At 37.3% G+C, this 13,113-nt stretch overlaps 2 protein-coding genes across 2 annotated transcripts; both read right to left on the bottom strand.

The window, feature by feature from the left end:
* Window positions 1-200: 200 nt before the first annotated feature.
* LOC107623040 (Nitrilase/cyanide hydratase and apolipoprotein N-acyltransferase family protein) lies at window positions 201-4,309 on the bottom strand. Its single transcript, XM_016325169.3, has 10 exons — window positions 3,970-4,309; window positions 3,776-3,892; window positions 3,229-3,453; window positions 2,908-3,001; window positions 2,566-2,640; window positions 2,265-2,343; window positions 1,835-1,850; window positions 957-1,037; window positions 538-620; window positions 201-446 (listed from the first exon to the last, which is right to left on the bottom strand). Exons 1-10 carry the CDS (start codon window positions 4,198-4,200, stop codon window positions 368-370), a joined length of 1,080 nt encoding a protein of 359 aa, XP_016180655.1. The 5' UTR covers window positions 4,201-4,309; the 3' UTR covers window positions 201-367.
* Window positions 4,310-11,213: 6,904 nt separating this feature from the next.
* On the bottom strand, window positions 11,214-12,993 carry LOC148582018 (uncharacterized). The gene is made up of 3 exons (XM_088495034.1): window positions 12,104-12,993; window positions 11,365-11,860; window positions 11,214-11,264 (listed from the first exon to the last, which is right to left on the bottom strand). The coding sequence occupies exons 1-3, from the start codon at window positions 12,991-12,993 to the stop codon at window positions 11,214-11,216; spliced, it is 1,437 nt and encodes a 478-aa protein (XP_088351160.1).
* Between the last annotated feature and the right edge of the window lie 120 nt (window positions 12,994-13,113).

The following is a 13,113-nucleotide window of genomic DNA, read 5'->3' as shown; positions in this document are numbered from 1 at the left end:
CCTGGAAATAAAAACTCAAGCCTTTGATTACTTGCTTGATTCTCTCCATTCATATATCTGTTTTAAATCAGATCATATATTAACCTGAAAATTTTTTACGAGATGGATTCTGGTGGTGATTTATTTTCATTAATGACATATAATATATCCTTTGTGCCTTTTCTGCAGCTTACTCTCTAGTTTCTATCATCGCGTCACAGTTGTTTATTACATTCCTTTATTTCATCCCTTCTCTTTAAGTTTTGAGCATTCACACTTAGCAATAAATAGGGTATGATTAACCAAAACAAGAGAGATGGTTGTTGATGCTACATAAAAGCTTCAAATAAGACATGTATATCTCCCAATCATACAAAGTCCTGCGCCATTAATGGCTATTCAGCCTTTGAAAATCCACCACTTGGTATAGATCACCTCGTCGCTGCTTAGTCACAGGGAGATGAGTCCTGAATAATTAAATCACAACATCAGACATATTAATCATGATTATGACTGCAACTTGTGCAAGACACGTGTGTAGTGTGAAGAAAAGAAAACCTTCTCTGCTCTAATATTGAATAATCAATTTCTGCTATGATGATTGCTTCCTCATGTTCTGTAGTAGCCAGAACTTCCCCCCACTGTCACATTTACATGTTCCACGTAAGTACAATAATAATATACACTCAAATATGGTTTAGAATCTTTGTTGATAATTTTTAAGGAAAGATATTTCCGCTGGTATTTGAAACTCAAAGATCAAATAAAGCTAGATATACATCAGAACTATAGGTTCTTTGATCAATGAAGCTGTAAATTGTATTGATTTTCTAATATAGAGAAGAATTTATTACACCTTCCATGTTTCAGGGACAAAAATGTAGTTTTTCTCTTAAAATATGCTAATACCAGCTTCCAAATCAGAACATGTTTTTTGGCTCTATCCAAAGAAAGCTTAACATAAAAGATCCACTTACTGGTCCAACAAGAGTGGAGTGGCCCCAAGCTATATAACCAGATCCAGTATCCCGAGCAGGTGAACAGGTTGCCACATATAACTGTATGTAACGAATTTGAAGTTGATTCACTAGTCTCCTCAAACTCACAGCTTAACTTCCAAATCAAGTTTTTTCTTTTTTTTCAATTCTCAGATCATGGACTTTTTCCTTCCAAAATACTCATAAATAAATAGGTCTATAAGTCTTAAAGTCCAAAGGAATGGATATAAGGAACTTGATCTTTGGAGGAGGAGGAGGAGGAGGAGGAGGAGGAGGAGAAGAAGAAGGAAGAAGAGGGAAAAGAGGAGGAGGGGGGTCATTCAAAATGTGATGGGCATAAATACAAAAAAAAAAAACTGTAACCTGGTTTAATAGTACAATCAACAGGCATCAATCCACCAAATGCAACAATAAAATAGTAACACCAATCTATACACACACACACACACACAAACAAAATTGAAAAGGTGAGACAAATCATTTCACTCAAATCCTATATTATTCTGTTACTTCCTTTTGGGATGCAAAAGGATGTTGAAGTTTCCCCGACACATTGCTCATCTCTAGACAATCAATCTAGGTAGCAATATCGGATTAGCAATGTAAAGCAGCATCAGCTTTCTAAAACTCATCACACATTCATCCTCGTATAGAGGTTAAGGATCTTGTAGTTTTTCTTATTAGAAGAATTTGACTGATTACTTACTCATAGTGTGAATTTCTCCCAACTTAAAGCTACTAAGATCCTTATTTGGTGCAGCTATCAAAACAATTGATGATTTTCATATTTAACATACTTTAACTTAAAATATACTTGAAGTAAAACTCTGCCGAAGTTTCAAATAAGGGGTCATTACCTGATTATCTGTAGCCCTGAGGAAAAAAAAATCATAGATTAACAACAGAATAAAAATAAGACACTACTTAATTAATAAATGAGTTAAGAATGTTTGCAGTGCCACAGACAAGGAAGAGTTTGAAGACAAAAAATAATGTGAGAGGCATGCCTCTTGCATAAAAGTTCTAACTATTAAGTATTTTCTAGTTATTACCAGGGTCAAAGGTGATGTTTGTCTATGATTTCAATTACAAATGATATATATGGTTCATTAAAATATTAGTCCAATCTAATAAAATTAGCCAGGGTTAAAAATAACATTGAACAGTCATGTTTATTGAGGAAGTTGCTTCAAGACAGTAACTGGATTACACATTTTTCCCTAATGAATAACATGCTAGATAGTTACAGCAACTATAAAGTAAAAGTTAAATAAAAGAACCACCTACCTTGCCCTTTGCAATAGCTCCCAATGCAATGGCCCAGTTGTCATATTAAATGCCCCAGGATAGCATAGCAAGTGAGCTCCTAAAATCAAAAGTTGATACTGTAAGTATCCGCAAACTTAAGAACAAGAGAAGAAATTTCCACCCGCTCTCTTCCCCAAGCAAACAAAATTGACAATTCAATATGCTAATAAGCCTTAGAAAGCATTGAAAAAAAAAACCCTTGGAAAAGTCAAATCATGACAACCAATTGCAAGTCAAGAAGAAATAATTGGTATCAAGCAAAATAATGGAAATGACAGACCTCTTGCTGCATATATCATTGCTAGTTCGGGAAAACGTATATCATAACAGATGCCTATGCCAATGCGCCCAACCTCTGCACGAATCAAGTAACTTTGTTACAGCTTTGTGGACAAATTTCATTGCAAGCAAACATTCTAGAGGTTAATTGAACAGAACCAAGATAACGAGTTAACAACTATACTTCTCCACCATAGTCAATATTATTATAAGATTCAGGCTCTGAACATGAATTTCTTATCTACATAATGACAAACAAAATATCAATAAAGACTGCGACGTTATGATGGAGGTAGAACCAGAGAAAATGTGCTTAGATATGTAACCAGGGGATATATTAGACCTGTGTCTACAATTGTTGGAGTCTCCCCAGCAGTAAGAGTTTTTGACTCCATAAAGGTAATCTTCCCGGGAATGTCCATGTCGAAAAGGTGTATCTGCATTGATGCCAGCATGTCAAAATTTGCACAACAAAGCAAATGCAAGAAAATAGTTCAAGTACCACCACCATCAAGATCAATTATGAAAGTCAAATATCCAAAAAAAAAGGATTGAATTATTTTGGGAGGCACAATAACATCAAACATCCAAAGCACAAATTCATGTGAACCAAGCATTAAGAACAAGATCCCTATGCACATTCCAACATTGTAGATGACCCAACCTTGCGGTGCTTGGCTTTAAGCTTTCCATCAGTGCCAAATACGCAACATGTATTATACAAGTTTCCCCCGGAACGTTCAGGTATAGAACCACCAATAATGGTGATCTTGAGGAGACGGGCGAGATCAGAGAGCATGGCAGTAGAAGGAGAGGCATCGCCACCGGCGTCAACATCCTCAGCATACACAGGGAAACTGTCATTGGAATAAGGACTGTTCCAAATTTCCTGAGACAACACCACAACAAACACACAAAATGATTGAGCAAAATTGAAGGAAGAGAATAAAATTCGAAAGGCAATTACTCAAAAACTGGAGGGTAAACTACCTCTGTCATGCATTATCGGGTGATAGGCCTAATAATGAATACATTAAATTTTAGATAAAAATAAGTTTTCGAAATTCACCTTAAATATAACTAAGATAGTAAGATTATACAAGTATTTCTCGAACTTTGTAGTTCTATAAGAGTAGAAAAAAATGCGATAAGTTAATTATTTAGAGTTCAATTGAAACAAGATAATCCGTATCCGGGAAGGAGGAACTGACTGGGAGGAGAACAAGCTGAGCACCCTTAGAGGCGGCGTCTTGAATGGCTTGGCGGGCGTGGGCGATGTTCTTCTCCTTGTCGGCGGTTACAGACAGCTGGCACAGCCCGATCTTGAACTGAAAGGAGAAACAAGTGAGTGAGTGAAGTGAAGGGAGAGAGAGAGAGAGAGAGAGAGAGAGAGAAGTGAAGTTGCCTTGGAGAGAGGGGGAGGGGGCAAGGGAATGGCGGGTGGAGCACGGGCACGTTCGTTGTTGACGGAAGCAGAAGCCATTGAAATCGGCGGTGAAGAGTGGAATCTGCGGCGAGCGAAGAAGAGAGAGTTGAGATTGAGTGAAGACTTGTTGTTGTAGCTGCAGCAACGTAGTGAGAGTGTTGATGATGATAATGATGCTAATGCTTTCATTATCAACCTGTTTCTGATCATCAATTATTATTATTATTATTCTCTTCTGCGAATCCAAACCCTTGCTTTCTCCAGCGTCATTCGTCAATCTCATCTTCCAACTTTGAAGTTAGGTGGACACAACACAAACGATGTCGTTTCGTACTTTCATAAAAAAAAAGAGTATAAAATAAAGTAAATTGGCTATAGAAACTAGAGTTGGTAAAATTATTGAGTCACCGAATTATTGGTTCAACTGGTGAGTTATTGGTTAAACCGATTAATCCGGTATAATTAAATAATTATGTAAAATTTAATTATTTTTTTTATTATAAGTACTTTTAATTTGTTATTATAAAAATAATTATTATTTTTAAATTTTAATGCTTTATTAATTAATTTATATTTATTGTATTATTATATTATTATAAGTAAAAGCTTAGATACAGTTAAAATAAAATATAATTGATTTAAAAATGAGTGACTTTAAAATTAAAATTAATTGAATATAAATAAAATAAAACTTGCTATATGTATTATAATTTGAATATATGTTAATAAGAAGCAATGCAGCTTGGTGGTATGATTGTCGTTCTTGCAACCCTGGAGTTAGAAGTTTGAATCCTATGACAGCCATTTTAGAAAGTTTTCCACAAACCACGAAGCTTTGACACTTGACACGCTGAGCATATGGAGAGCATGGTGGACTTGCAGAACCCAGATGCATCGTAGCTTCGCCCTCAGTTGGTACCAGCGGTTTCGTCCGGTTCGGTTTTCACCGGTTTTGGCCAGTTCATTCTAGGTTCAACCGGTTTGTTCCGGTTCATTCCAGCTTGGTGGTATGATTGTCGTTCTTGCAACCCTGGAGTTAGAAGTTCAAATCTCATGACAGCCATTTTGGAAAGTTTTCCACAAACCACAAAGCAGATGCATCGTAGCTTCGCCTTCAGTTGGTACCAGCGGTTCCGTCCGGTTCGATTTTCACCGGTTTTGGCCGGTTCATTCCAGGTTCAACCGGTTCGTTTCGGTTCTCTGTCTTGAACAGTCCTAACTTTGGACCGGACCGGTATAAGATCCGGTTTACCAATTTTTTAGTCGAACCGGCCGGTTCGATCCTGTTTTAATAACTATGGTTCTAGAGGTCGTGTGGTCGAGCGTTGATTTGTTAGAGAAAAATAAACTCCTCGTTATTTTTACATGGTCGAAATAGAATACTCAATGAGTGTACTTTGTCCATGTAAATTTTTTTTTTCAAAAGTTTCTCCGTATAAGTTGACTGATAGATGAATATACTATTCTTCAAGTGTTCAATTTGTAAATTAAAATAAAATTTTGTTTTACCAAGATCTTTCATTTCAAATTCTCTTTTTAAATAATCTGCAGTTTTTGAAATCTCTTCAGGTGATCCAATGATGTTTAAATCATCAACATATACTGTAATAACAACAAATTTGGATTTAGATTTTTTTATGAACACAAATGGACATATACGGTCATTTTTGTATCCATCTTTTAATAAGTACTCACTGAGACGTTTATACCACATAAGCCCAAATTGTTTTATTCCATATAAGGATTTTGAAGTTTTATGCTTTAGGCACTTTGAGTCCTTCAGGGACTTTTATATAAATTTCTTTATCAATTGAGCCGTATAAATAGGTTGATAAGTACTCATTAAGACGTTTATACCACGTAAGCCTAGATTGTTTTATTCCATATAAGGATTTTGAAGTTTTATGCTTTAGGCCCTTTGAGTCCTTCAGGGACTTTTATATAAATTTTTTTATCAATTAAGCCGTATAGATAGGTTGTAATAACATCCATTAGGCGCATGTCAAGCTTTTCATGCACAGTCAAATTAATCAGATATCTTAATATTATTGAATCCACCACAGGAGAATATGTTTCCACATAGTCAATACCAAGTGAGAACCGCAAAAAAGATTGGGATCTAGTGCGCTAACGCTGGAAGGGATGGTTTTGGGTAGGAGAGAGACCACTGGAAGACTTAGTCATTTAGATAGAGATTACAGAGCTATACATAAAAATATTGAACTCAGTATCCCCAGGTTAGTGTTTATCTGGTTCGAGAGGACCAGGCGTTCACTAAATACATTTCGCTTACAGTCACTAGTAAGGGGTTCTAGTAACGAAAGATTCCTTCTATAGCTATAGGCTCTAGGTAGGCCACATTTCTCATATTCATTTCAGTGCTTTTGGTCTACCCTTTTGGGTAGCAGGAGGGATCTCGTTCCTGCCTATCGGAAGTGATAATAGAATCATATGTGGCACCGGATCCACCGTTGGCACAAGAGAGTTTCCCCGAAGAACTCCTTTTCCGGAATCCTATTCTAAAGGTCTAGGAGCGGATGAAGTTTCAACACTCAACAAATAAAGACTTTTTACGGCTAAACTACCTATAAGGGCAGGAGTCACTCAATCTGCTTCGAGTGGAGAGGAATGAAAGAGCTCACTTTTTCGACAGGGATAGGAAGTAAGAAAGTCAATCGAAAATAGGAATCCACTCTACTAATAGAAGAAGAGAGGTTTTTTCTACTACTAGAATAATGTCTTTCGCTCATAGAGCTGAAGCATAGGAACCTTCTTTTGAGTTGCTGTAGCTGCTCTTTGCTCCTCTTCGACTTTATTGAGCCCTTACATCCATTTCTTCTACCGATACTCTTACTGCAGCGCGGAGAAAGCCTTTAATGAGTGGCCATTCTCTCCTCTCCAACTCAGTCGAGTTTCTTTTAACCTCTTATAGGAGTAGAAGTTGGGAAGCTAGGTTGAAGCATCAGATTCTCGAAGAGCATCAAGAACTGAACTATCTTCATGCTCCTCTCTTTTTGAACTCTCTGCTGATGAAAGAAAAGGAAGAAGAATAAGAGCTTTTCACTCTCCTAAATCGAACTCTTTTCAGGTACGTAGTCGCTAATGCGAAGCTTTTGGGAAGAAGTCGTAGCGAATTCGAAGCTCTTTCTTTGGCCTTCCTTCTCCTTCCTTCTCCTCTTTGTAATTGAATGTTACCCCTCCTTTCAATTTATCGTTCAACATATAGGATATTCTTTTTGAATAAATCTCTACATCCAAGTCATAACTTTGACCAAGTCCAATCAAGTATTTTAAATCCATACGCGCACATTCATTGCCACTTCTTCGTTATCTTTCTCTTTCGTTATCGTCATCATAAAAAACACCAATATTTTGCTAACATCTTTATTGGTTCTAATTTTCTTTGGTGCCATTATTAAATAATTTTGGTTTATTTGAAGTTTATTTAGATCCAAAAATAAATTTGATGTGTTTTGGTTGATGATCGAGTTTTTTTACTACTTGTTCAAATCTAAACTAATTTCGGTTCAATTGTGAATTAACTAAGGTTCTCTTGATGCTGTTACTAAGTATTGACCAACATTTTTATTCCTTAAAAAATTTCAATTCATTTCTTAGTTTAATTTAGGTTCATTTGGTTTCGTTTCACTTGAATTTCTCCTCCTCATCTTCCTTTCGTCTTCTCCTTTTTTTCTTCATCTTCTCCTTCTTATTTCATTTTCTCAAAATTCTTCTTGATTTATTCTCTTAAGAGGAATAAAACCAAGAAGAAGGAACGAGGAGAAGAAGGAGGAGAAACACAAAAAAAGGAAGAGGAATGCGAAGAAGGAGGAGGAGAAACGCGAAGAAGTAGAAGAAGAAGGAGGAGAGAAATGCGGGAATGTTTATGTAGTTGAAGCATGTATTCACGCTCCACTAACGAAACTAATTTTTGTTGAATTTGGACCAACTTAGTTGAACTTGATTGTCAAAAAAATTTAGATGTGTAGCAACTCTATATTTCTTTCTCATAAATAGTTAAATTTTCATTAATAATGAGAAAGGTCCAATTGGACTACACACAAAAAAAAAAAAAAAAAAGAAAAAAGTTCCACCAAAAGATAGAAACTATTTTGATACAGGTTACCCAAATTTAGGGATCTATCATCTTCTTAGTCTCTCACTTGCTACCCTTCAAACTTCTTCAAAGCATATCCATAGGGTCTTCCATCGCTGCTCAAATATCAACTCGTTTTTAGCCTTCCAGTTATGTCAAGTAAGATATATTGCCAGCTTTTTTTTTTTCTACCGTGTTGCTGTCTCCTGCGATGCGATGCTATTTTGAAAATCAATTCACCATTCTTAAGTATCTGCTTCCATCAAACATATAGGATATTTATCTTCTATTTTAAATGTAAATCTAATGCTCTGACTGCAATTTATAAGTATCGTATCACGTTTTTATGAATAAAAGTTGTTCTTCTTTAAAAAAAAATAATTATAGATCCTATGAATTAGAACTTATTTTTAATGAATATAATGTTAATTTTATTTTTTATAATTTATCCATTTTTAAATATTTGTGAATAAAATAATAATTAATTTTTTTATACTATTTCTTATATACATAATTTGAGATTTGACACTCAATTTTTTGGCAATATATATCACATTAATTATTATATTGATGTGAATAATTACTTTTAGCTAGGTAATTTTTTATATCAATGATACTTTTAAACATATCAATACCTTGTAATATTAATATTAGGTTATTGATTTCTATAAAAACTTGTTACTTGTATAACTTATATTTTATAGTTATAGTTATAATTGTCATTTTTCATATGAATTGCTGTTTTAATATTTTAGAAATGAATTTATGTGAAATTCCAAAATTTAACCCAAACCTTTTAATTAGAACAAAATTTTCTCACACATGCTTCAGGTTAGCTATAGCATAAATTAATCGGGAAGCATAATTCTTATATAGTTTTTCAAAGAATAAATTATCAATTTTGTCTCTGAATGATCAAAATGCTAACAAAAATGATATTCACTTTTTTTTTTTTTGGTGACTAAACAAGGAAAGAAACAAAGCAAAAACTATTCTAAATCCGAGCGAATGATTCGTTGGAGATCAACACCAGGCTCAGACCAAATAACATGATTAGAGTTACTCTTGGCACCATATTTAGCCATCCAATCCGCAGCTCTATTTGCTTCTCGGGACACCCATTCAACGTGAACAAGCCAAGGACGAGATAAAAGCTCCTGAATCTTGTGAACCAAATCTGTTACTTCAGATGGATACCCACTTGTAAGCTCATGCATGATGGGCAGAATGTCAAGGCAATCTGTTTCACATATAATATCCCTCAAACCGCAATCCCAAGCTAAAACCAGCCCCCTCCAAGCAGCAAATAATTCACATCTGATTATAGACCAAGGGGGAATGCTTCCAGAGCAGCCCGAGATCCAATCTCCCTTAGAATCTCTAATAATACACCCAAATCCTGCTAAATTTGAATCCATATACAAGCTTGCATCACAATTAACTTTAAAACTATTGCCTACCGGTGGTTCCCAACACAGGCAATTTCGGAGAGACCTAAAGGCATTGCTTCGATTCCTGTAAACCTGTAAGTCCTTGGCGGTAATTCTGGCCAAGGCAACAACCTTATGGTCTGTCCAAGGGTTGTCAGTGTTGAATATGTCATTGCACCTATGTCTCCATACCCACCAAAGCCCTGCACCAAAGGACGCCTCATTGTTAGCCAAGGCCTTCCGAAACCACTCTTCAAGAGCAGTACCAGCCGTCGAGTCCAGGATACTAGGATCCAACATATTCCAGATTGCCTTTGATCGTTCACAGTCTCTAAGGCAATGCTCCATAGTCTCCTGCGCCTTGTTACATCTCTTACACATATCTGAAGAAGCTAAATGCCGCTTGAATCGAAAGGTCTCAGTTGGTAGAGCATCATGTAAGCTAAGCCACATAGTAAATTTGAACTTCTCTGGAATGTTTGTGTTCCACAACCAGTTCCAATTACTGTTGGCATTCCAATTTAATGTTTTCTTTAATAACCATCTGTAACCCTCCCTTGCACTATACTTTTTTGTTGCTGCAGGCCACCACTCCCACTGTGGCTCCGATTCAGTCAAACTAAGATATCTCAGACCACAAATAAACTGCTTAATCTCATGCGGAATAGGCGTGGTAAGACTATCAACCTCCCAAGACACCCCTTTCCACAAGTCAGCCACCATGAAATCTGATTCAAAAATATGTACATAAGGAACAAGGTTGCAAAGCTTACCAAAAGGAGTCCACTCATCATACCAAACTGATTTGTGGACATCTCCAATATTCCAATGAAGCCCTTCCTTGAGATGCTCATAGGCACTAACAATGTTCTTCCAGGTAGCCGATGAAGAATTTCTACTGTTTCCGTTCATACCAGATTGATTCCTGAGATATTTATGCTTCAGAACCTGCACCCATAACTTCTCACTATTATTTAGACAATCCCATACCAACTTTCCCAGAAGCGCCATGTTAGCACAGGAAGTATCCCTAATACCCAATCCTCCTGCCTTTTTAGGAGTTATGGCGACCTCCCACCTGACCAGAGGCAGCCCTTTTCCAGTCGCTTGGCCTTTCCACAAGAATTGTCTCATCAAGGAATCAATTTTATTACATGCATACTTCGGGAGAAGAGAAATTTGCATTTCATAAACTGGGATAGAGGCCATAACCGATTTAACAAGACAAAGCCTCCCTGCCTTATTCAGTAGGCGTCCTTTCCAACTGGAGAGCTTTCTCGAAATTTTTTCAATAATCTCCTGAGCCGTCTTCCTGGAAGCTCTGGCATGACCGATGTTAATTCCCAAGTATTTACCCAAATCATTGCAGAACCGGATGTTAGAGACCCCTGAGAGAACCTCTTTTCTCCTCTCCGACACCTTCTTGGAACACTGGGCCTTTGACTTATGAAGATTTACCTTTAAACCTGACGCTCTAGAAAACAAGTCCAAACAATACATGACCTCTATTACTTGAGCTTTTGATGCCTTACAGAAAAGCAAAAGATCATCTGCAAACATCAAATGAGAGAGTCGTGGTCCATTCCTAGAAACCGCAACTGGGTTCCACAAACCTTGGGAAACTCTATGAGAGATAAAGCAGGCAATCATTTCCATACAGAGTACAAATAGATAAGGAGACATAGGATCTCCTTGCCTCAACCCTCTCTTCGGATTGAAATTTTGGAGCCTGTTCCCATTCCACAAAACTGCCAACGAAGAGGAAGTCACACAATTCAATATAAGATTAATGGTAGCCTTTGGAAACCCAAACCGGACCAAAGTAGCTTCCAGAAAACGCCAGTCTACCCTATCATAAGCTTTTTCCAAATCAATCTTGAATGCCATGGTCCCTTTTCGAGACTTGGTGTTCCTCATGAAGTGCATAATCTCTTGAGCAATGATAATATTCTCTGTGGTTCCTCTTCCTGGAATGAATCCTCCTTGCAAAGGACCAATGATCTCCGACAGGAAAGGTCTAAACCTGTTAACTAGAACCTTTGTGACAATTTTAGAAATTACATTACATAAGCTAATAGGCCGAAACTCCCGTAAGGAAGAGGGAACTTCCACTTTAGGAATTAGAACAATGAGAGTATCAAAAATAGCCGCATTCAGTGGCTCACCCTCAAAGGCTCGCTTGACCAGTCTACACACATCGTTGCTAAGAGAGTCCCAGAACTCTTTGTAGAAAATTGCTTGAAATCCATCTGGCCCTGGGGCTTTAAATGAACTCATGGTCATCACAGCTCTTTTAACCTCTTCAGACGTCACCGGTTCCACTAACTTTTGACAAGCCTCAGTACTAAGAGACGGGCAAGGAAAAGGCCCCATGACGTCCAGGTCAATATCCTCCCTTGTAGAAAAGAGCTTTTGAAAGAAAGAATTTGCCGCCATTTCTAGAGTCGTAGTCTCCGTGGCCCAAGACCCATCCTCCAAAAATAACCCATGAATTTTGTTCCTCTTTCTCCTGATAACTGTCTGCAGATGAAAAAATTTTGTATTTCTGTCTCCACATCTCACCCATTGTTCTCTAGATTTTTGATACCACAACAACTCTTCTTGAAGAAGGACAGCATTCAGTTCCTGATGCAAAAATTGCTCTTTGATCCTAAGCTGTTGATCCTCCCGACTTTCCAGAGTAATCTGAACGTCATTCAAAAGCCTCTCCAACTCCCTTTTCTTAACAAAAATATTGCCAAAAACCTTTTTATTGAAGCTAGTTGCATCTTTTTGAACCTCCAATAAACATTTGACTACATCCGGAGCTCCTCTATTCCAAGCTGTATCAACAACATTCCTAAAAAGAGGATGAGTCATCCACGCAGCCTGGAATCTGAACGGACGATGGCCTTTGGTAGCCCTCTTTGCCATCTTGCACCTAGTGAATAATGGGCAATGATCAGAGTGAAGGCGCGCCAGCACCTCAGTATAAGCCTCCGGAAACATTAGTCGCCAGTCCTGGTTGATGACTGCTCTATCAAGCTTCTTGGCCACCTGCACCCCACCTTTTACCTTCCTGTACCAAGTGAATCTTCTCCCAATAGCCCCCATATCAAACAGCCCACAATCCTCCAATGTTTCCGCAAATTGTTCTGCTCTGGCAAGTCTAAATTGCCCCCCTCTAACTTCACTCTGCAACAAAACATCATTAAAATCCCCTAACACAATCCAAGGTCCGTGGATCATATTAGCAATCCTTGTCAAGTCACCCCACAGTTCTTTACGCCGATGTATATGCGGATTAGCATACACCGCACTGCAGTAACTAGATGTATTGCCCATAGTGATTTCAAAACTGATACATTGATCAACTACATCCAATACTCTCACAGAAATATTTGAATTAGAACATAGAACCCAGATACCCCCACTATGACCATTAGCCTCAACAATACCAACACCCTGGTAACCTAGATTATTCCAAAAAGATTTCATCCTCTCGAAAGCAATATGGGTTTCAAACAGAATGAAAAAAGTAGGATGAAATTTATTCGCTAACTCCTTACTATGAACCCGGGCCAATTTATTAGAGGCACCTCTAATATTCCAAAATAG

The sequence above is a fragment of the Arachis ipaensis genome, chromosome B10 (genome assembly GCF_059453495.1).
Source record: "Arachis ipaensis isolate K30076 ecotype BB chromosome B10, ASM5945349v1, whole genome shotgun sequence".
NCBI lineage: Eukaryota > Viridiplantae > Streptophyta > Magnoliopsida > Fabales > Fabaceae > Arachis > Arachis ipaensis.
This window is presented reverse-complemented; position numbering and strand designations above follow the sequence as displayed.

Bases quoted from the DNA above. Each gene is read 5' to 3' on its own strand.
- LOC107623040 (XM_016325169.3), bottom strand. From the start codon at position 4,200: ATGATCAGAAACAGGTTGATAATGAAAGCATTAGCATCATTATCATCA. The intron at 3,002-3,228 runs GTTGGGTCATCT...GCATCAATGCAG, and splicing joins TTAAAGCCAAGCACCGCAAG to ATACACCTTTTCGACATGGA. The intron at 2,344-2,565 runs GTCTGTCATTTC...TTTTGATTTTAG, and splicing joins AATGATATATGCAGCAAGAG to GAGCTCACTTGCTATGCTAT.
- LOC148582018 (XM_088495034.1), bottom strand. From the start codon at position 12,993: ATGAAATCTTTTTGGAATAATCTAGGTTACCAGGGTGTTGGTATTGTT. The intron at 11,861-12,103 runs GTATCAAAAATC...CCCGTCTCTTAG, and splicing joins CTTCAAGAAGAGTTGTTGTG to TACTGAGGCTTGTCAAAAGT. The intron at 11,265-11,364 runs GTAGACTGGCGT...CTTCGTTGGCAG, and splicing joins TGGAAAAAGCTTATGATAGG to TTTTGTGGAATGGGAACAGG.